Raw genomic sequence first — 23,437 nt, 5'->3', positions numbered from 1 at the left:
GCAAAGAAGATGGTTGTGGTTGTTGGAGGTCAATCATCTGAGCTCCAGGCCATCACTGCAGGAGTTCCTCATGGTAGTGCCCTAGGCCCAACCATCTTCAGCTGCTTCATCAATGACCTACCTTCAATCAGAAGGTCAGAAGTGGGGATGTTCACTGATGATTGCACAATGTTCAGCACCGTTCGTGACTCTTCAGATACTGAAGCAGTCTGTGTAGACATGCAGCAAGACCTGGACAATATCCAGGCTTGGGCTGATGAGTGGCAAGTAACATTCACGCCACACAAGTGCCAGGCAATGACCATCTCCAACAAGAGAGAATCTAACCATCTTCCCTTGACATACAATGGCATTACAATTGCTGAATCCCCCACTATCAACATCCTAGGGGTTATCATTGACTAGAAACTGAACTGGAAAAGCCATATAAATACAGAGGCTAGGAATCCTGTGGCGAGTAGCTCCTGACTCCTCAAAGCCTGTCAATCATCTCCAAGGCACAAGTCAGGAGTGTGATGGAATGCTGTCCACTTGCCTGGATGAGTGCAGCTCCAACAACACTCAAGAAACTCAACACCATCCAGGACAAAGCAGCCAGTTTGATTGGCACCCCATTACCAACGCACAGTGGCAGCAATGTGTACCATCTACAAGATGCACTGCAGCAATGCACCAAGGCTCCTTAGTCAGGACCTTCCAAACCCGTGACCTCTCCCAACTAGAAGGATGAAGGCAGCAAATGCATGGGAGCACCACCACCTGCATGTTTCCCTCCAAGTCACACTCCATCCTGACTTGAATGATGTCGCCGTTCCTTCACTGTCGCTAGGTCAAACTCCCTTCCTAACAGCACTCTGTGTACCTACCTCACATGGACTGCAGTGGTTCAAGAAGGCAGCTCACCACCACCTTCTCGAGGGTAATTAGGGATGGGCAATAAATGCTGGCCAAGCCAGCGGTGCACATATCCCATGAATGAATAAAAAAAAAGCCACCTTCTTGAATACTCTGGGATGTAGCTCATCTGGTCCTGTTTAACCAATTTATTGAAGGTATTTGAAGAAGTAACATGTGCTGTGGATAAAGGAGAACCAGCAGATTTACTGTACTTAGATTTCTGGAAGGCATTTGGTAAGGTGCCACATCAGAGATGGCAGAAAATAAAAGCTTATGGTGTAGGGGGTAACATATTAGCATGGATAGAGGTTTGACAAGTCTACAGAAAACAAAGGCATATATGGGTCATTTTCTGTTTGGCAAGATGTAACGAGTGGTATGCCACAGGGATCAGTGCTGGGGCTTCGACTTTTTACCATTTGTATAAATGACGGATGAAGGGACTGAAGGTATGATTGCTAAATTTGCTGATGACACCAAGATAGCTAGGAAAGTAAGCTGTGAAGAGGATATAATGAGGCTACAAAGGGATATAGATAGGTTGTGAGGCAGTCTGGCAAATGGAGTATAATGTGGGAAAATGTGAAGTTGTCCATTCTTGCAGAAAGAGTAAAAAAGAAGCATATCTAAATGGTGAGAGATTGCAGAGCTCTGCGATGCAGAGTGACCTGGGTGTCCTAGTTCATGAATTGCAAAAGGTTAGTATGCAGTTACAGCAAGTAATTAGGAAAGCTAATAGAATGTTATCATTCAGTGGGAGGGGAATTGAATACAAAAGTAGGGAGGTTATGCTTCAGTTATACAGGGCATTCGTGAGGCCACATCTTTTTTAAGGGAGGATGTAAATGCATTGGAAGCAGTTCAGAGAAGGTTTACTAGACTAATACCTGGAATGGGCGGGTTGTCTTATGAGGAAAGGTTGGTAGGCTAGGCTTGTATTGGCTGGACTTTAGAGAGTAAGAGGCAACTTGATTGAAACATATAAGATCTTCAGGGGTCTTGAAAGGGTGGATGTGGAAGGGATGTTCCCCCTTGTGGGAGATTCTAGAACTTGGGGATCACTATTTAAAAATAAGGGGTCGCCCATTTAAGATAGAGATGAAATCTTTTTTCTCTGAGGATCGTGAGTCTTTGGAACTCTCTTCTTCAAAAGGCAGTGGAAGCAGAGTTTTTGAATATTTTTAAGGCAGATGTAGATAGATTATTGATAAAGGGGGTGAAAGGTTATCGAAAGTAGGAGGGAATGTAGAGTTGAGGTTACCATCAGATTAGCAATGATCTTATTGAATGGCAGAGCAGGCCAGAGGGGCCGAGTGGCCTACTACTGTTCCTAATTCGTATGTTCGTAAAGTTGCTCACTCATGAGCTGGGATCTGGCTTTGCAGGATTCCATGTATATGTCCCTGTCTTGAATGGTCAAGTGCTGAACACATTGCAGGAAACTTTAAATCCACAAACTGAAAGCTACCCTTTTAACAGCTATATCTCATTTTAATAGCACATCGTAAGATATTAATTTGTGCGGATGTGTATATAAGTGATATCATTTCTTTTCGCCTGACCTTTTTTTCCCTTGTCATTGCCCTTTTCCCGATCTTAAGAGTAAGAATAATTAACTGGGGGATAACCAACTTCAATGGGCTAAGAATGGAGCTTGGGCGAATAAATTGGAGCCAAAGGTTGGCAGGGGTCTGAACAATGGGCTACCTTCAAAGAAGAGATAGTTCGGGCACAGTCAAGGAATATTCCATCTAAGGGGCAAGGTAGGATAAACAAATCCAGAGCTCCCTGGATGACAAAAGATGTAGAGATTAAGATGAAGAAGAACAAGTATGCTTATGACGGATGCCAGGTAGAAAATACTATTGAGAACCAGGCTGAATATAGAAGGTCCAAAGGGGTAGTGAAAAAGCAAATAAGAGAAGCAAAGAGCGAGCATGAAAAGAGACTGGCAGCTAACATTAAAGGGAATCCCAAAGTTTTCTATAGACATATAAATAGTAAAAGGGTGGTTAAAAAAAGAAGTGGAGCCGATTAGGGACCATAAAGGGGAATTGTGCATCGAGGCAGAGGGCATAGCTGAGGTACTAAATGACTACTTTGCATCTGTCTTAACAAAGGAAGAAGATGCAACCAAGGCAGTGGTGAAAGAGTAGGTAATTCTGACACTAGAAGGGTTTAAAATTGATAGAGGACATATTAGATAGGCTGTCTGCATTTAATGGATAAAGCGCCAGGACCGGATGAAATGCACCAAGGATACTGAGGGAAGTGAAGGTGGAAATCGTGGGGGCACTGGCCTTAATTTTTCAGTCTTCCTTAGACTCGGGGGTGGTGTCAGAGGACTGGAGAACTGCAAACGTTACACCCTTATTCAAAAAAGGGTGTGAAGATAAGCCCAGCAACTACTGGCCAATCAGTTTAACTTCGGTGGTGGGGAAACTTGTAGAAAAAAATAATTCAGGGCAAAATTAATGGTCACGTGGACAAATGTGAGTTAATTAAAGAAAGCCAGCATGGATTTCTCAAGGGAAAATCATGTTCAACTAACTTGCTGGAGTCTTTTGAGGAGGTAACAGAGGGGGTTGATGTGCTGTACTTGGACTTTCAAAAGGCGTTGGATGCAGTGCCACTGCAACAGACTTGTGAGCAAGGTTATAGCTCCTGGAATAAAAGGGACGGTAGCAACATGGATGTGGAATTGGCTGAGTGACAGGAAACAAAGAGGAGTTAGTGGTCAATGGATGTTTTTTGGGATGGGGGAAGGTTTGTAGTGGAGTTCCCCAGGGTCAGTGTTGGGACCCTTGCTTTTCTTGATATATATTAATGACTTACACCTTGGTGTACAGGGCACGATTTCAAAGTTTGCAGATGATACAAAACTTGGAAGCATTGTGAGCTGTGAGGAGGGTAGCGTTGAACTCCAAATGGACCGAGACAGGGTGGTGGAAAGGGCAGACAGGTGGCAGATGAAGTTCAATGCAGAGACATGTGAAGTGATTCATTTTGGTAGGAAGAACATGGGGAGACAATATACAATCAAGGGGGCAATTCTAAAGGGGATGCAGGAGCAGAGAGACCTGCATATATATATATGTGCATAATTCATTGAAAGTGGCAGGACAGGTTGAGAGAGCAGTTCATAAAGCATACAGCATCCTGGGTTTTATTAATGGGACATAAGAGTACAAGAGCAAGGAAGTTCTGTTGAACTTGTATAAGACATAGTTCGGCCTCAGCTGGTGTACTGCATCCAGTTCTGGGTGCTGCGCTTTAGGATGGTTGTGAAGGAGTTGGAGAGAGCACAGAAAAGATTCACGAGAATGGTTTTAGGGATGAGGAATTTCAGTTAAGAAGATATATCTGAGAAGTTAGGACTATTTTCCTTGGAGAAGAGAAGGCTGACAGGTGATTTGATAGAGGTATTCAAAATCATGAGGGGTCTGGACAGAGTAGATAAGGAGAAACTGTTCCCACTCGTGAGGATCGAGAAAGAGAGAGCACAGATTTAATGAAATTGTTAAAAGAAGCAAAAGCGACATGAGGAAAAACTTCTTCATGCAGCAAGTGGTTACTGTTGGGAATGCACTGCCTGAGAATGTGATGGAGACTGCTTCAATTGAAGCATTCAAAAGGGACTTGGACAGTTATGCAAGAAGGAAGAATGTGCAGTGTTACAGGGAGAAGGTGGGGGAATGGCACTAAGTGAATTGCTCTTTTGGAGAACCTGTGCAGACAAGATGGGCCGAATGGCCTCCTTCTGCACTGTAACAATTCTGTGATTCTTCATAAATCCTCTTTATTTCTCCCCTTCCTCGACAATTCTTGGTTTCGTTCCAGTTGTTTCAATTGTTTTCTGCTTTGTTTCTCACTTTCTGTCCCATCCATTTACTTTCAGATGAGAAGCAATGGCCACCGCTTTTAAAAAAAAAAAGGCAGCCAAGATTCAATGATTTTTCTCTGGAGAAAGCATGCAAGCTTATTTATTTTCTTCAGTACTATGCAGTGAATTTTAGCCATTTTTCCCAAACCCAGGAAATCCTGGCAGTTGTGAAATTTTATTGCCCGCATCTATATTCCAAGCAGAAATTCAGCAACTTACAGGAATGAACTAAAGGATGCAAAACATTACCATAATGCAATAAATGACGCTGAATGAAGACATTTTCATTTTACAGGTCCACAGGCAAGAACCATCTTAATGCAATCCAGTTTGCCACAGGCTCAGTTAGCATCTATATGGTAAGTATTTTTCTAACAAATCATTTTGAAATAGATTATTCCCTAAAGTCTGGCGTAAGGGTTTGAAAAATCTTTTTGTAAAGGCATGCAACTGCGAATGATATGTGAAGCTTTAGCTGCTTGATTCTGTGACTGAAATGTGGGACAGATGATCATTTAAAATAAAGTCTCTCTTACTCCCCGCACCACATTTACTCCTCTCCATGTTGTACTAGATACACATCTGCTGTTAAGCAGAAAGTGTATGTTTGCCCACTTGCAGACTTTTGCCACTGTCTTAGTTGCTAACAAGATGACCAGTGCTTTAATATCCCCCTCTCTTCCCTTATATAGAAGTACCTAGTTTCCACTCAATGCCTCAATGACAATATAAAATATAGGGTACAATTCTAAAGGGAGTGCAGGAGCAAAAGAACCTGAGGCTATATGTGTACAAATCATTGAAAGTTGCAGGGCAGGTTGAGAAAGTAGTTAATAAAGCATATGGGATCCTGGGCTTTATAAATAGGGGTATAGAGTACAAAAACAACAAAGTTATGATAAACCTGTATAAAACACTCTTTCGGCCTCAACTGGAGTATTATATCCAGTTCTGGGCACTACACTTTCAGAAGGATGTTGAGGCATTAGAGAGGATTCAGAAAAAAATCACGAGAATAGTTCCAGGGATAAGAAACTTCTGTTATGTGAAAAGGTTGGAGAAGCTGGGTCTGTTCCTTGGAGAAAATTTGGTAGAAGTGTTCAAAAGTCATAAGGGATCTGGACAGAGTTGTCGTCGTCTTCATTGGCCTCCTTGTCTCGAGAGACGATGGATAAGTGCCTAGAGGTGGTCAATGGTTTGTGGAGCAGCGCCTGGAGTGGCTCTAAAAGCCAATTCTAGAGTGACTGACTCTTCCACAGGCGCTGCAGATAAAATTGGTTGTCGGGGCTGTTACACAGTTGACTCTCTTCTTGCACTTCTGTCTTTTTTCCTGCCAACTGCTAAGCCTCTTTGACTCGCCACACTTTAGCCCCGTCTTTATGGCTGTCCGCCAGCTCCGGCGATCACTGGCAACTGACTCCCACGACTTGTGGTCAATATCACAGGACTTCATGTCGCGTTTGCAGATGTCTTTAAAGTGGAGACATGGACTGCCGGTGGGTCTGATACCAATGACGAGCTCGGTGTACAATGCATCCTTGGGGATCCTGCCATCTACCATGCGGCTCACATGGCCAAGCCGACCGAGTAGATAGGGAGAAACTGTGGCTATTGGCTGAGGGATCCAGAGGACACTGATTTAAGGTGATTGGCAAAAGAAGCAACAGTGACATGAGAAATAACTTTTTTATGCAGCACATAGTTAGGATCTGGACTTCACTGCCTGAGAGTATAGTGGAAGCAGATTCAATCGTGGCTTTCAAAAGAGAATTGGATAATTATCTGAAGAGGGAAAATTTGCAGGGCTACTGGCAAAAGACAGGGGAGTGGGTCTCTGTGAGTTGCTCTTGGAGAGAGCCACATGGACACGAGTAGGTGAATCCGCCTTCTATACAGTAACCATTATATGATTCCTCTCGACAGAACAACTAAGATTTGGAACTAGCAACATGAGATATATAGGGCTCAAATTGATATGTTCTGCCACTCAAGTGGCTGAATGTTGTATCATTGGCACATTTCAACCTTCCTCAAACCATTTTATTAAATTTAATCATCTGTTATGCAGAGGGTTACATGCTAACTTCTGAGACCTGCATTCAAATCCAGCCCAGTTGATGGGATGAAAGGCTCCTTTGGTAGCTGTAAAAGTCCTGTGTGAAATGTGTCTGGGTAGTCTCAATTGCATGCATAGGCTTTCAGCACAAAATATGCCTTAATTGAGCACCTTTACTCATGCCACATAATTGTTAGCACGGTACAGTTTAAGTGTTCTTCTGAAGTTGGAGTTGAGGCATGTAGAGGTTGAGTAAAGGGAGTTGTGCTCTGCATCTCGTCACTGTACCCTCTGTAATGACTGTGTTTGTTTTTGTATTTGTTGTGCCATATGATTCTCAGATCTGATTGCTCACTGCAAACGAGTAGACGTAAGTTAGTATACTACATTTACACCAACATAAAATGAATTACGCAAAATGAATAGAAGAATTTGTTTTACCACTTCATAGCACCAAGACCATTGTGTTACTGATTTTTGTATTTAAGACTTTGGTCTACTGAAGTACTAATTGTTGTATGACAAAAAGGCAGAATTTTGTTTTATTTGTTTATGGGATGTGGTATTGCTGACTAGGCTGGCATCTATTACCCACAGCCTTGAACTCCTGCTGTCCATGTGGTGTAGGTATACCCACAGTGCTGTTGGGTAGGGAGTTCCAGGATTTTGACCCAGCAATGATGGAGGAACAGCAATTATATTTCCGAGTCAGGTCATGCGTGACTTGGGAATTTGCAGGTGGTGGTGTTACCATGCATCTGCTGCTGTTGTTGTTCTAGGTAAAGGCAGAGGTTATAGGTTTGGAAGGTACTGTAGAAGAACCCTTGGCGAATTGCTACAGTGCATGTTGTAGATGGTATACACTGCTACCACAGTGTGCCGGTGGTGGAGGGGTGCCCATCAAGTGGACTGTTCTGTGCTGAATGGTGTTGAGCTTCTTGAGTGTTGGAACTGCACTCATGCAGGCAAGTGGCGAGTATTCCATCACGCTGCCTTGTAGATGGTGGAAAGAATGTGGAATTGCAGCCTCAATTGTCCTGATGCACCGAGCTTCCCTTTTTTGCTGTGCTCCTGTGAGGAAGAAAATTTGAGGGAAAGAGCTTCTGTGGGCCATGTTTATGCACACTCTAGCTCTGGCTTTAGAATGGTAAAAGCCTTGGGATAAATAAAATATGGGGATTAAGGATGGGTGTGGGAGAGGAAAAAAGCTCAAACAAAATATGTATCAGGTCACCAAAAGCTTGGATGATGCTATTAGATTTTTAAAGAAATTATTTGTTATGTCAGCCATTTCTTTCTCCACGTCCAGCAACACACTTGTTAATCCTTTACAGGAACCTTTCTGATATAGATCAAGATGGCAAACTTACAGCAGAGGAATTCATTCTGGCTATGCACTTAATTGACATGGCTATGTCGGGGCAGCCATTGCCTCCTGTACTGACTCGAGAATTGATCCCACCAACATTCAGGTGAGTAACCTACAGGTTGCTGAATTGATACAACTTTTGTTAATGTGGTAGCTCCATGTAATTGTGTTTTATTTGAAATTTTTTTAAAAAGGCTAATTTTCTGTTGACTGTATACTGTTGTAGACTAGGTCATATGATCCATTTGTGGTTCAGATCTAACTTGGAAAGAAAATTGGCCATATGTCAATTTGAATTTGCTAACATTACATGACCAGCTTAATAGCTGTGGTGGAAAATTATTTCTAAATTACGACATTACATGCAATGTCGTAATCAGTTGCTGTTGCGTTTTCATGCAAGAAAGTTTGGACACACATAAATGACAAATTGATTAGTGGAATGAGATGTGTGGCTATTCTAGCTGAGCATACAGTATAATCCTATGTTTAAATAATCTGGATTCCAACCTTTTTTAAAAAAAAACTTGATCACAATTTTATACCATGTGGAATATAGTTTGAAAAAATAGCCTTCATAACTTATCCGATTTGACAGATAAGGAGATAAACCTACTTAACTGGCCTTATTCCGTGCCACTGAATGCTGGTCACTTGAAGGCATAAAAGAGCACAAGTTGACTAATTCTGTAGTTCTCCTTCCCTGTGAGGAAGTGCGAGACCTTCAGTTGGTGCATCAACATAGCATGACTGAGACTGGAAAAAGATAAATTGAAAGTGCCAGACTACATCCTACCACCCTGATGCAATGTGCTGGAAACCCAGTACATAGTGCCATCCAGTCAACCCACCCGAGTTAGCCCAGTGTTTATCTAAAATAGTTTTGCTTCATTCGGGGGGAAAAAAATGAATTTTGTGTCTTTAAATTAGTAAGAGATGATTCTTCATTTTGACTGTTATTTTTGTATTGACTGCATGCAATGAATTGAATTTAACTCCTTACTTTGGAATCACTTAGATGTTACAGTCCAACAGTTCTATTTGAATATTGCAGAAGAGCCAGGTCTGGTAGTGGAATGTCTACTGGAAGCTCTTTGAGTATTGATCAAAGGGTACTTGAGGAACCACAAGAAGAGGAATCTGAAAAGAAATTGCCTGGTAAATTGTATTATTGCAGTGAAATACTTTGTGTGAACTACACCTTCCATTTCCAGCTACTTATAATGGACACCAATCAGCCATGATTTTCCCTTGTACCTGTTGAGAGGAATTTCTTGCCACCGTGCTGATAGACTGTTGGAGATTTCCATTTCCTCAGTTTGGATTGTCTGAAGTTTAACTTCTGTTCCTTTTTCTCATTTGAACTCTCTTCCACTATTAGAGTTGGTTTGAGCTCTGCCAAGTGCCAAGTAGAGCAAATGATTTCAGTTTGTGGTGGTGAAAAGTAGATGACTGTAGAGGTATGCACATTGAACTGCTCTTAGTTACCAGTAAGCCACTTGGATTGTTCCATCCTTCTGGGAAAGGAGGGGGAAAAGAAGGGGAAAGAAAGTGTTGCAGTGGGGAATTAATGGCAGTTGGACTTTTTTTTAGGGGATATTCCTGGACTCTATCTTCCATTTTATTGTACGTGCTAATTGTGAAGACTGTTAAATTGGTTAGTAAGGAGAAATCAAAAAGTAGGAGTTGAGGGCAGTTTTTCAGAGTTGGAAGTTGGTAGTGGAGTTCCACCTGGTTAGGTTTTGAGGCCACTTCTGATTACTGCCTATGGATGATTTTTGTATATAGGTCCAAAAAAAAAAAGCAGTTTGAAAATTTGCACATCACATCAAAATGGAAGGTATATTTAATTCTTTAGAAGAGTGAAGAGAATATTAAGATAGAGGAATGGAGTAAAAGTAGCAAATAGATTTCAGTGTCAGTGAGAGCTGATACTTCTAACTTTTAATAAGCTAAACAAGAGTTAACTATACTTTGAATGGAAGTAGGCTAGATGTTGTGGAAGGGCAGAGAAGTTTGGACATAAAAGCCAACACTGTTCGGGCTGATAAGGATCTTTTTAAAAATGCAAAGCTGGTGGAATTCTAGGTTTCATTGCAGTATAGAATGTAAGAGCTAATGATAAGCCTATATAAAACTTCAATAGCAATTCAGTTAGAGTACTGTGCAGTATTGGACGACTCATTATAGGAAAGATGATTGAGGCTTTAGAGAGTGATATGAAGATCCACTAGGATGCTGCCTGGTATGAGGAAATACAATTAGGATTTTCCCAGCTTTGTCCCACCCAAAGTGGTTATTGATCTTTGAGGTTATCCAATAATACTAACAAGCTGAGTGATTGAAGACTTTATTTTCATTTTTTTAATTGCTGGGAATTACAGTACAAAGTAATGAAAGTGTAAAAATATTTTTAACAAATCTTCAGTTATCTAATAGACTGGTTTGGAGTGACTTTTAATAAATGGGACATGATGAGCGGTGAAAATTTATAGGCCAAGTAAGATGACTTTCAAATTATGGGACCATTGTGATTTCAGCTGGTGCAATTGTATTTTGACTGCGGTTGCATGTTTTTCGGTGTGTGTTCTTATTGTCTTGCAACCTGTTTGCAGTGACATTTGAGGATAAGAAGCGGGAGAATTTTGAACGAGGAAACCTTGAACTTGAAAAGCGACGGCAAGTTCTTTTGGAGCAACAACGAAAGGAACAGGAACGTCTTGCTCAATTGGAACGAGCAGAGCAAGAACGAAAAGAGCGGGAGCGTCAAGAACAAGAAAGAAAAAGACAGATGGAACTAGATAAGCAGCTGGAGAAACAACGAGAGTTTGAGCGACAGAGGGAGGAGGAGAGAAGAAAGGAAATAGAAAGGCGGGAGGTAAACTTTGAACAGTAACAGTTTTGTGAATGTTTTAATTAAAAATTACATTTTAAGGATATAAGTGCAGCACAAGAAATGTCACAATTCTGCCTTTAAATACGTCGTTACGGCTTATTGCAAATCTGCCTACATTTGTATCTTGTTTACATGTCCACTACACGCTACATTTAAGTATTTGTGCTGGAGAATTGTTCTTCTTTGCAAATGCTTCATTTCTGAAAGATGCTGTTGATTTAAAATATTGACCTAAAAATTGCTTTTAAAAGGAAATATTTTGCACTTGCAAGCAATTGCATGTTATAAAATAGAATAATACAGCAGATAAGGAAGCCATTCAGCCCATTAAGTCTGCACCAGCTCTTTCAAAGAGCAATCCAGTTCATTACACTCTCCTGCTCTTGCCTCATAGCCTTGCAAATTTTTTCTCCTAAGTATTTATCTAATTCGTTTTTGAAGGCTACTTATGAATCAGTGTTCATGAACCTATCGGATGTTGCATTCCAAATCCTAACCACTTGTGTGTAAAAGGTTTTTCCTCATGCTGCCTCTGGTTCCTTTGGCACTACTATTGAAACTGTGTCCACCATTCTATCGAGCATTGCATTCCAAATCCTAACCACTTGTGTGTAAAAGGTTTTTCCTCATGTTCTCTCTGGTTCCTTTGCTAAGAGGTGATAGTGATTGCCCTGGATATCAAGGCAGCATTCAACTGAGTGTGGTGTCAAGGAGCCCTGATTAACCTGAAGTCAATGGGAGTCAAGGGGAAAGCTTTCCACTGTTTGGAGTCATATCTAGCACAAAGGAAGATGGTTGTGCTTGTTGGAGCCGCAGGATGTTGCTCAGGGTAGTGCCCTAGGCCCAACCATCTTCAGCTGCTTCATCAGTGATCTTCCCTCCATCATAAGGTCAGAAGTAGGAATGTTTGCTGTGCAGTACCATTTGGAACTTCTCATACTGAAGCATTCCGTGTCAATATGCAACAATACCTGGACAACATTCAGGATTGGGCTGATAAGTGGCAAGTAACAGTTGCGCCACACAAGTGCCAGGCAATGACCATCTCCAACAAGAGAGAATCTGACCATTTCCCCTTGACATTCAATGGCATTACCATTGCTGAATCCCCCACAATCGACATCCTGGGGGTTACCATTGACCATAGATACTGTGGCTACGAGAGCAGGTTAGAGGCTGGGAATTCTGCAGCAAGCAACCCACCTCCTGACTCCCCAAAGCCTGTTCACCATCTACAAGTCAGGAGTGTGATGGAATACTCTCCACCTGTCAGGATGAGTCCAGCTCCAACAATGCTCAGGAAGCTCAACACCATCCAGGACACAGCAGCTTGCTTGATTGGCACCCCATCCACCACCTTCAACATTCACTCCCTTCACCAATGCACAGATGCACTGCAGCAATGCACCAAGGCTCCTTTGACAGCACCTGCCAAACCTGGGACCTCTTCCACCTGGAAAAACAAGGACAGCAGATACATGGGAACACCGCCACCTGCAAGTTCCCCTCCCAGTCGCACACCATCCTGACTTGGAAATATATCGTCGTTCCTTTACTGTCGCTGAATCAAAATCCTGGAACTCCCTCCCTAACAGCACTGTTGGTGTACCTGCACTAGTTGGACTGCTGGGGTTCAAGAAGGCGACTCACCACCACCTTCTCGAGGGCAATTATGGATGGGCAACAGATGCTGGTCTTGTTAGCAATGCCCACATCCCACGAAAGAGTAAAAAAAAAAATCACCTTAAATCTGTGCCCTCTGGTTATCGACCCTTCTGCCATTGGAAACAGAGTAAATAAAGAGAAACTATCCAAACCCTTCATGATTTTAAACACTTCTTGTTGCCTTTTCTGCTGTAAGGAGAACATCCTCAGCTTCTCTGGTCTATCCACATAACTATAATCCCGTAAACCTCTTCTGTACCCTTTCCAAAGCCTTCACGTCCTTCCTGACGAGTGGTCCTCAGAACTCAAATACTGTACCTTGGGCTGGACTAGTGTTTATATAGTAATGGTTTCATTTCACGGAAGGAAGTGAAATTTGAGCTGAGGAGTCAATAGCAGTAGATCACACAGAATATTAACAGCTTTGTAATGTGGGTATTAGTGGTTTTCAGGACAGACCTTGTGTTCTATGTGGTATTGATACAAAATGTGTTCAGAATTTGTTTTTCCTTCCTTCCTGTAGCAGTATTTCATTTTAATTTCAGTTTACAAAACCGCATCATTGTTTTGGTCTTCAAATTAAGCTTCTGCGAAATTTATACAGATTAAATTTGTTTGCCAAATAGCTGATACCTACAGTTGCATTACAGACATGCACCCAACTTATCTATGCCTAGAGATCTTGGGTGTGCAGGGACCAAAATTTTGTATTCCCATATTTTTTTGGTACTTAACCACCTAAAACCATATAGCTGACCAGCAGAGAACACTGACCAACTTCTTGCTTATCTAGTAAGGAACCCTCCCGCCCACCACCTCCCTCCACAGAGCAATGTGGTAGAATACCAGCTAATATGCCGACCCTTCCAGGTCCGATTAATGAGGAGTGTGGTGTAGTCTACCAACCACTAGTATGTGACTGCAAAAGGTTCCAATTGTAGATCACCAACATGCCATCTTGGAGTAGTCTTGACCTTTAAGAAACACTGCTTACAAAGAGTTTCCCCTCTTTCATCCCCCATCTCCGAAGGATTGGCATTAGTGCTCTAAGAGGACATGGTCCATCAGGGCGGCTTAAGGTGGCAGGTTGAGCAGAACAACTCTCCATAAAATGTTCAACTTCCTAAATTTTTATCGGGTTGACTTAGAAGCATATACTTTTCCTAATCACTTTGAATAGTAAGTTCTAGACAATCGTAATACTAATTTAGGTCTTGTAAAAAAGCAAACATCACTAAATTATAAGAATGAAGTGTACCCTGTTTCCTTTTCTGATTTGAAACCGTCTCTTCTAAAAATGTGTTTGAACCAGAAAGTTTTGGTATAACTGCATGATCTCTTCTAGATGGTTTTGTACCTTGTGCTGGATTATAGCGTTTCATTAAATCAGATGTAACCTATAATGCCTATTTATATATTTTTTAAAAAGTGGAGCACACTTTTTAGTCCTTCAGTAGAGAAGTGCTGGAAGGAATTACCTGAGAATCTTTACAATGTCTTCAACAGCATGTTTTCTAATGTCGGAAACTTCATGAATCCTGATTAATTAGTTAAAATCAGTAGCAATATTATTCACTTTTGAATAAGGTTTTTTAAAAAAAAAAAAAAAGACCTTCTGCTTGGATATATACTAAACTTCTAATGGAACGAGAACAGGAAATAACCCATTTGCAATCAGTCGCAAATGTTTTTTTGCTTACCTGAGCTAGTGGCAACTCGTGTTCCAACTTGCTACTGAGGTAAACTTTTCAAATAGTCCCTTCAATCTATCCCCAAAAGAGACTGATGTAATTCATACCATGGCTTAAAGGTTTTGCACAAACTTAGCCCTCAAGGCAGCACTGACTGATACATCTCATCATGGTCACTGTCTAGCGCAACCCAAATACTGTACTCATTTGCCTATAAAGCATTTTTAAAATTCAATCATGGCATATGGGCGTCGCTGCCCAGGCCAGCATTTATTGCCGATCCCTAATTGCCCTTGAGAAGGTGGTGGTGAGCTGCCTTCTTGAACCGCTGCAGTCCATGTGGGGTAGGTATACCCACAGTGCTGTTAGGAAGGGAGTTCCAGGATTTTGACCCAGTGACAGTGAAGGAACGGCGATATAGTTCCAAGTCAGGATGGTGTGTGACTTGGAGGGGAACTTGCAGGTGATGGTGTTCCCATGTATTTGCTGCCCTTGTCCTTCTAGTTGGTAGTGGTCACGGGTTTGGAAGGTGCTGTCGAAGGAGCCTTGGTCATTGCTGCAGTGCATCTTGTAGATGGTACACACTGCTGCCACTGTGCATCAGTGGTGGAGGGAGTGAATGTTTGTAGATGGGGTGCCAATCAAGTGGGCTGCTTTGTCCTGGATGGTGTCGAGCTTCTTGAATGTTGTTGGAGCTGCACCCATCCAGGCAAGTGGAGAGTATTCCATCACACTCCTGACTTGTGCCTTGTAGATGATGGACAGGCTTTGGGGAGTCAGGAGGTGAGTTACTCGCTGCAAGATTCTTAGCCTCTGACCTGCTCTTGTAGCCACTGTATTTATATGGCTTCTCCAGTTCAGTTTCTGGTCAATGGTAGCCCCTAGGATGTTGATAGTGGGGGATTCAGCAATGGTAATGCCATTGAATGTCCAGTGGAGATGGTTAGATTCTCTCTTGTTGGAGATGGTCATTGCCTGGCACTTGTGTGGCGCGAATGTTATTTGCCACTTAGCCCAAGCCCGGATATTGTCCAAGTCTTGCTGCATTTCTACATGGACTGCTTCAGTATCTGAGGAGTCACGAATGGTGCTGAACATTCTGCAATCATCAGCGAACATCCCCACTTCTGACCTTCTGATTGAAGGAAGGTCATTGATGAAGCAGCTGAAGATGGTTGGGCCTAGGACACTACCCTCAGGAACTCCTGCAGTGATGTCCTGGAGCTCAGATGATTGACCTCCAACAACCACAACCATCTTCCTTTGCGCTAGGTATGACTCCAACCAGCGGAGGGTTTCCCCCCTGATTCCCATTGTCCTCAGTTTTGCTAGGGCTCCTTGATGCCATACTCGGTCAAATGCTGCCGATGTCAAGGGCAGTCATTCTCCTCTCGCCTCCTGAGTTCAGCTCTTTTGTCCATGTTTGAACCAAGGCTGCAATGAGGTCAGGGGCTGAGTGGCCCTGGCGGAATCCAAACTGAGCGTCAGTGAGCAGGTTGTTGCTAAGCAAGTGCTGCTTGATGGCACTGTTGATGACACCTTCCATCACTTTACTGATGATTGAGAGTAGACCGATGGGATGGTAATTGGCTGGGTTGGACTTGTCCTGCTTTTTGTGTACAGGACATACCTGGGCAATTTTCCACATTGCAGGGTAGATGCCAGTGTTGTAGCTGTACTGGAACAGCTTGGCTCGGGGCGCAGCAAGTTCTGGAGCACAGGTCTTCAGTACTATTGCCGGAATATTGAAGGGCCCATAGCCTTTGCAGTATCCAGTGCCATCAGTCGTTTCTTGATATCAAACAGAGTGAATCGAATTGGCTGACGTTCTGGCATCTGTGATGCTGGGGACTTCAGGTGGAGGCCGAGATGGATCATCAACTCGGCACCTCTGGCTGAAGATTGTTGCAAATGCTTCAGCCTTATTTTTCGCACTGATGTGCTGGGCTCCCCCATCATTGAGGATGGGGATGTTTATGGAGCCACCTCCTCCAGTTAGTTGTTTAATTGTGGCAGGACTGCAGAGCTTAGATCTGATCCGTTGGCTATGAAATCGCTTGGCTCTGTCTATCGCATGCTGCTTACGCAGTTTGGCACGCAGATAGTCCTGTGTTGTAGCTTCACCAGGTTGACACTTTATTTTGAGGGATGCTTGGTGCTGCTCCTGGCATGCCCTCCTGCACTCTTCTTTGAACCAGGGTTGGTCTCCTGGCTTGATGGTAATGGTAGAGTGGGGGATATGCTGGGCCATGAGGTTCCAGATTGTGGTTGAGTACAATTCTGCCGTTGCTGATGGTTCACATCGCCTCATGGATGCCCAGTTTTGCATTGCTGGATCTGTTCGAAATCTATCCCATTTAGCACGGTGATAGTGCCATACAACATGAAGGAGGGTATTTTTTTTTTTTTAGAGATACAGCACTGAAACAGGCCCTTCGGCCCACCGAGTCTGTGCCGACCATCAACCACCCATTTACACCAATCCCACACTAATCCCATATTCCTATCACATCCCCACCTGTCCCTATATATTTCCCTACCACCTACCTATACTAGGGGCAATTTATAATGGCCAATTAACCTATCAACCTCAATGTGAAGGTGGGACTTTGTCTCCACAAGGACTGTGCGGTGGTCACTCCTACCAATACTGTGATGGACAGTTGCATCTGCGGCAGGCAGATTGGTGAGGATGAGGTCAAGTATGTTTTCCCCTCTTGTTGGTCCCCTTACCACCTGCCACATACCCAGTCTAGCAGATATATCCTTTAGGACTCGGCCAGCTCGGTCAGTAGTGGTGCTACTGAGCCGCTCTTGGTGATGGACATTGAAGTCCCCCACCCCATTCTGTGCCCTTACCACCCTCAGTGCTTCCTCCAAGTGCTGATCAACATGGCGGAGTACTGGGTCATCAGCTGAGAGAGGGCAGTAGGTGGTAATCAGCAGGAGGTTTTCTTGCCCATGTTTGACCTGATGCCATGAGACTTCATGGGGTCCAGAGTCGATTGTTGAGGACTCCCAGGGCAACTCCCTCCCTGCTGTATACCACTGTGCCGCCACCTCTGCTGGGTCTGTCCTGGCGGTGGGACAAGACATACCCAGGGATGGTGATGGCAGTGTCTGGGACATTGTCTCTCAGGTATGATTCCATGAGTATGACTGTCAGGCTGTTGTTTGACTGGTCTGTGGGACAGCTCTCCAAATTTTGGCACAAGCCCCCAGATGTTGGTAAGGAGGACTTTGCAGGGTCGACGGGGCTGGATTTGCCGTTGTCGTTTCCGGTGCCTAGGTCGAGGCCGGGTGGTCCGTCCGGTTTCATTCCTTTTTATTGGCTTTGTAGCGGTTAGATACAACTGAGTGGCTTGCTAGGCCATTTCAGAGGGAATGTAAGAGTCAACCACATTGCTGTGGGTCTGGAGTCACATGTAGGCCAGACCAGGTAAGGACAGCAGATTTCCTCCCCTAAAGGACATTAGTGAACATTTATTCGATACACTAATGAAAATACATATGAAGACAAGTACAGACGTATAAAGTTGCCTTTTTAAAATTGAAAGGCCATAAAAAAGTCATATCCAATTCATCACTCAATAAAACCAGTGCTTTTAAAAGCTGGAGCCCCACTGAAAATAACTCCATTTGTTCCATTTTTAATTTGGAGTGGTTTTTCAAATGTTGAGTGATAACTAAATCAACTAGCACAAACAATTTGAAGTAATTGAATTATGAAGGGCGAATAAACTTGTAATCTTTGCATTTCGAACTGCCACCAGTTATGCCGAGTTTAGTGAGGAAAGATTTCAGGGTCGTCATTATTTGCTGCATTTCTTAATCTACAATGTTACTTAACATTGCTGTTTTGACGACAGGCAGCAAAACGTGAACTTGAAAGGCAGCGCCAACTAGAGTGGGAGCGGAATCGTCGGCAAGAACTCTTGAACCAACGAAACAAAGAACAAGAAGATATCGTAGCCTTGAAAGCAAGAAAAAAGACTTTAGAGTTTGAACTTGAAGCCCTTGTGAGTTCATATATGAACAAACCTATCCATTATTTTGGAGTAGAGACTGTTGAATTGACAGATGTTTTTTCTTCCGTTAGAATGATAAAAAGAATCAGTTGGAAGGCAAGCTTCAAGACATCCGATTTCGTCTTTCGACTCAAAAACATGAGATTGAGCATACAAATCAGACACGGGAGTTACGAATTTCAGAAATCACGCATCTACAGCAACAGTTGCAGGTTGGTTTTTAATTGTGAAAGTTTAAGTTATCAGCATACAATTTCTGAGGTACAAGGCCCTCCAACTGATCGGTTGATGCTCAACCCCAATAGGACAAGAATATACATTTAGGCATACTAACTTTTTTTTCTTTCTTCAAACCTGTAGGAATTTCAACAGATGCTCAGTCGACTGATTCCTGAGAAACAGTCTCTCAATGACAAATTGAAGCAGGTCCAACAGAACAGTCTACCTAGTAAGGCTTGTTTTTGAATTGGTACATTTTTGAAAAAGCTTAACTTTTTGTGTATGCACAAGAGTGAATTTGGTTGTAAGATATAATAGTCCATTTGAATTTGAACACGATGCAGCAGAACAGAAAGGACTTCATTTGCAGTATTGTTCTAGCTAGGAAATTGGGCTTTGTCAGTTGAACTAGATTAATTTCAGCATTTGACTACTGGCTTTGCTATTTGTTTGTTTTGTTCTTTTTGCTACTGGTGCCTTTTAATCATTCTCCACCACCATCACCACTGTAACGACTGGGTGAGAAAGGTGTCTAGGGGTCTTTCTCAGCCTTCACCTGGTCTTAGTGTAACAGAGTTATATTTTTAAACAGACCGTGTTTTGAACTCTCATTTGGTGAATCCTTGTTCACCGCTTTCCAATTCCTCCTCCTCCTTTGGCCTCCTTGTCTCGGGAGACAATGGGTAAGCGCCTGGAGGTGGTCAGTGGTTTGTGGAGCAGTGCCTGGAGTGGCGATAAAGGCCAATTCTCGAGTGACAGGCTCATCCACGGGTGCTGCAGAAAAAATTGGTTGTCGGGGCTGTTACACAGTTGGCTCTCCACTTGCGCTTCTGTCTTTTTTCCTGCCAACTGCTCAGTCTCTTCGGCTCGCCACGCTTTAGCCCCGCCTTTATGGCTGCCCGCTTTCCAATTAGGCAAAGAAATGAGCTCAAACAGGCTTTCATAGGTTTAAAGAAGAAAAGTGAAATTTATTAAAACTTAAAGTTTAATTTGGTTAATGCCTATGGATATACGCCGCACCCTACGCTGGCATGCACACGCGATATGCACCTGCAAATAGAAACAGAAAAGAGAGAAGAAAAATAGAGTAGAGAGGTTTGAGGCAATCTCGGAAGAGGTTTTTTTTTTACTGTACTTCGAGCTCGCTGTAGGGCCCTTGATTGTAAGTAGTCTTGTTTTTCGTTGAGGCCCAGTATTCTTCTTAAACCTTGTTCACTGCAGGAGACTTTTCTCTCTCGGGGTTCGCATGTCTTCAATGGATTTCGAAACTAGTGAGTGAGATGAGAGCAGACAGGAGAGAGATGTTCTCAATCCAGGAGTTAGGAGCTTTTTGTATTCAAATTCTCTGTGGCAAGTTCAAGTTCAAAAAGCTCAGGTTGTCCAGCAGGTTAGTCATGTGACTAGGGGGTGTGACCACATCTGTTTGTGTATTTGGCCATCTTGGCAGTCAACCTGGAATGCGAGCTCCTCTGCTCTCAATGTCTGGTAATCAAAAGTCCATTGTGGATTAAGTTGGAGTATGGAGTGGTTTGTTTGTTCCAACACTGTCTGTTAATATGCAAAAAAAAAAAGTCTCTCCAGCCAAGGATTTGGTATTGCTTTCTTTTTTTAGAAAAAAGTTCTTTCTTTACTCCAGTAACCACTTAAAAATCAATGTTCATGTGGCGAAATGAATGTGCCTCATTCTTAGCAGGTAGGGACCTGCATGACGCCACATATACGATGTCTACCTGAAACCAGCAGTCAGCTAAAGCCAACAGCAAAATACTGGGGATGTTGGAAATCTGAAATAAAAACAGAAAATGTTGGGAAGACTCAGCAAGTCAGGCAATATCTGTGGGGAGAGAAAGAGTTGATTCAGGTCTAGGTCCTTTCAGAACTGAAACGTTAACTCCATCAACTTAACCAGTTACTCTCCTGAAATGTCAGATTTTTTTGCACTTTGCAATAATGGACCTGGATAACATTTTAGTAGCTTCGTCCATTGTCCCATTAATCTACTTTCAGCGTTTTTATTTTTCTGAGCCCTATCTTATTGTTTGACAAGACAACATTTTGGAAAACCAGCTGAATTAATTACCTTCTAGTTTATACAGATTCTATTGCATCCTGTGCTAAACAAGGACTGCATCAATGTGGAAATTGTAATTTAAAAAATATATAATTGTTAGATTAAGTAGCGGACAATGAACAAAGAAAATTACAGCACAGGAACAGGTCCTTCGGCCCTCCAAGCCTGCGCCGATCCAGATCCTCTATCTAAACATGTCGCCTATTTTCTAAGGGTCTGTATCTCTTTGCTTCCTGCCCATTCATGTATCTGTCTAGATACATCTTAAAAGACGCTATCGTGCCCGCCTCTACCACCTCCGCTGGCAACGCGTTCCAGGCACCCACCACCCTCTGCGTAAAGAACTTTCCACGCATATCCCCCCTAAACTTTTCCCCTCTCACTTTGAACTCGTGACCCCTAGTAATTGAATCCCCCACTCTGGGGGAAAAAGCTTCTTGCTATCCACCCTGTCTATACCTCTCATGATTTTGTACACCTCAATCAGGTCCCCCCTCAACCTCCGTCTTTCTAATGAAAATAATCCTAATCTGCTCAACCTCTCTTCATAGCTAGCGCCCTCCATACCAGGCAACATCCTGGTGAACCTCCTCTGCACCCTCTCCAAAGCATCTACATCCTTTTGGTAATGTGGCGACCAGAACTGCACGCAGTATTCCAAATGTAGCCGAACCAAAGTCTTATACAACTGTAACATGACCTGCCAACCCTTGTACTCAATACCCCATCCGATGAAGGAAAGCATGCCGTATGCCTTGTTGATCACTCTATTGACCTGCGTTGCCACCTTCAGGGAACAATGGACCTGAACACCCAAATCTCTGTGTACATCAATTTTCCCCAGGGCTTTTCCATTTACTGTATAGTTCACTCTTGAATTGGATCTTCCAAAATGCATCACCTCGTATTTGCCCTGATTGAACTCCATCTGCCATTTCTCTGCCCAACTCTCCAATCTATTTATATTCTGCTGTATTCTCTGACAGTCCCCTTCACTATCTGCTACTCCACCAATCTTAGTGTCGTCTGCAAACTTGCTAATCAGACCACCTATACTTTCCTCCAAATCATTTATGTATATCACAAACAACAGTGGTCCCAGCACGGATCCCTGTGGAACACCACTGGTCACACGTCTCCATTTTGAGAAACTCCCTTCCACTGCTACTCTCTGTCTCCTGTTGCCCAGCCAGTTCTTTATCCATCTAGCTAGTACACCCTGGACCCCATGCGACTTTCTCCATCAGCCTACCATGGGGAACCTTATCAAACGCCTTGCTGAAGTCCATGCATATGACATCTACAGCCCTTCCCTCATCAATCAACTTTGTCACTTCCTCAAAGAATTCTATTAAGTTGGTAAGACATGACCTTCCCTGCACAAAACCATGTTGCCTATCACTGATAGGCCCATTTTCTTTCAAATGGGAATAGATCCTATCCCTCAGTATCTTCTCCAGCAGCTTCCCTACCACTGACGTCAGGCTCACCGGTCTATAATTACCTGGATTATCCCTGCTACCCTTCTTAAACAAGGGGACAACATTAGCAATTCTCCAGTCCTCCGGGACCTCACGCGTGTTTAAGATATCTGTTAAGGCCCCAGCTATTTCCTCTCTCGCTTCCCTCAGTAACCTGGGATAGATCCCATCCGGACCTGGGGACTTGTCCACCTTAATGCCTTTTAGAATACCCAACACTTCCTCCCTCCTTATGCCGACTTGACCTAGAGTAATCAAACATCTGTCCCTAACCTCAACATCCGTCATGTCCCTCTCTCTCCTCTGTGAATACCGATGCAAAGTACTCGTTTAGAATCTCACCCATTTTCTCTGACTCCACGCATAACTTTCCTCCTTTGTCCTTGAGTGGGCCAATCCTTTCTCTAGTTACCCTCTTGCTCCTTATATATGAATAAAAGGCTTTGGGATTTTCCTTAACCCTGTTTGCTAAAGATATTTCATGACCCCTTTTAGCCCTCTTAATTCCTCGTTTCAGATTGGTCCTTCATTCCCGATATTCTTTCAAAGCTTCGTCTTTCTTCAGCGTCCTACACCTTATGTATGCTTCCTTTTTCCTCTTAGCTAGTCTCACAATTTCACCTGTCATCCATGGTTCCCTAATCTTGCCATTTCTATCCCTCATTTTCACAGGAACATGTCTCTCCTGCACGCTAATCAACCTCTCTTTAAAAGCCTCCCACTTATCAAATGTGGATTTACTTTCAAACAGCTGCTCCCAATCTACATTCCCCAGCTCCTGCCGAATTTTGGTATAGTTGGCCTTCCCCCAATTTAGCACTCTTCCTTTAGGACCACTCTCGTCTTTGTCCATGAGTATTCTAAAAGTTACGGAATTGTGATCACTATTCCCAAAGTAGTCCCCTACTGAAACGTCAACCACCTGGCCGGGCTCATTCCCCAACACCAGATCCAGTATGGCCCCTTCCCGAGTTGGACTATTTACATACTGCTCTAGAAAACCCTCCTGGATGCTCCTTACAAATTCTGCTCCATCTGGACCTCTAACACTAAGTGAATCCCAGTCAATGTTGGGAAAATTAAAATCTCCTATCACCACTACCCTGTTGCTCCTACATCTTTCCATAATCTGTTTCCATATTTGTACCTCTATCTCACTCTCGCTGTTGGGAGGCCTGTAG

General features: G+C 43.1%; 1 protein-coding gene across 6 annotated transcripts in view; it reads left to right on the top strand.

Moving 5' to 3' along the window:
• Nucleotides 1-23,437, top strand: part of itsn1 (intersectin 1 (SH3 domain protein)) — a 237,636-nt gene that overhangs the window by 94,995 nt on the left and 119,204 nt on the right. For all 6 annotated transcript variants that reach the window (XM_068041138.1, XM_068041136.1, XM_068041137.1 and 3 more), the window contains 7 exons: nt 5,076-5,139; nt 8,171-8,308; nt 9,224-9,363; nt 10,821-11,083; nt 18,327-18,476; nt 18,557-18,697; nt 18,846-18,933. In XM_068041138.1, coding sequence (XP_067897239.1) covers nt 5,076-5,139; nt 8,171-8,308; nt 9,224-9,363; nt 10,821-11,083; nt 18,327-18,476; nt 18,557-18,697; nt 18,846-18,933 — 984 coding nt within the window. The remainder of the gene's footprint in view (nt 1-5,075; nt 5,140-8,170; nt 8,309-9,223; nt 9,364-10,820; nt 11,084-18,326; nt 18,477-18,556; nt 18,698-18,845; nt 18,934-23,437) is intronic.

Source organism: Heterodontus francisci, chromosome 10 (assembly GCF_036365525.1).
Source record: "Heterodontus francisci isolate sHetFra1 chromosome 10, sHetFra1.hap1, whole genome shotgun sequence".
Taxonomy (NCBI): Eukaryota; Metazoa; Chordata; class Chondrichthyes; order Heterodontiformes; family Heterodontidae; genus Heterodontus; species Heterodontus francisci.
The sequence above is the reverse complement of the archived record's forward strand: the minus strand, read 5'-3'. Positions and strand labels throughout refer to the sequence as shown.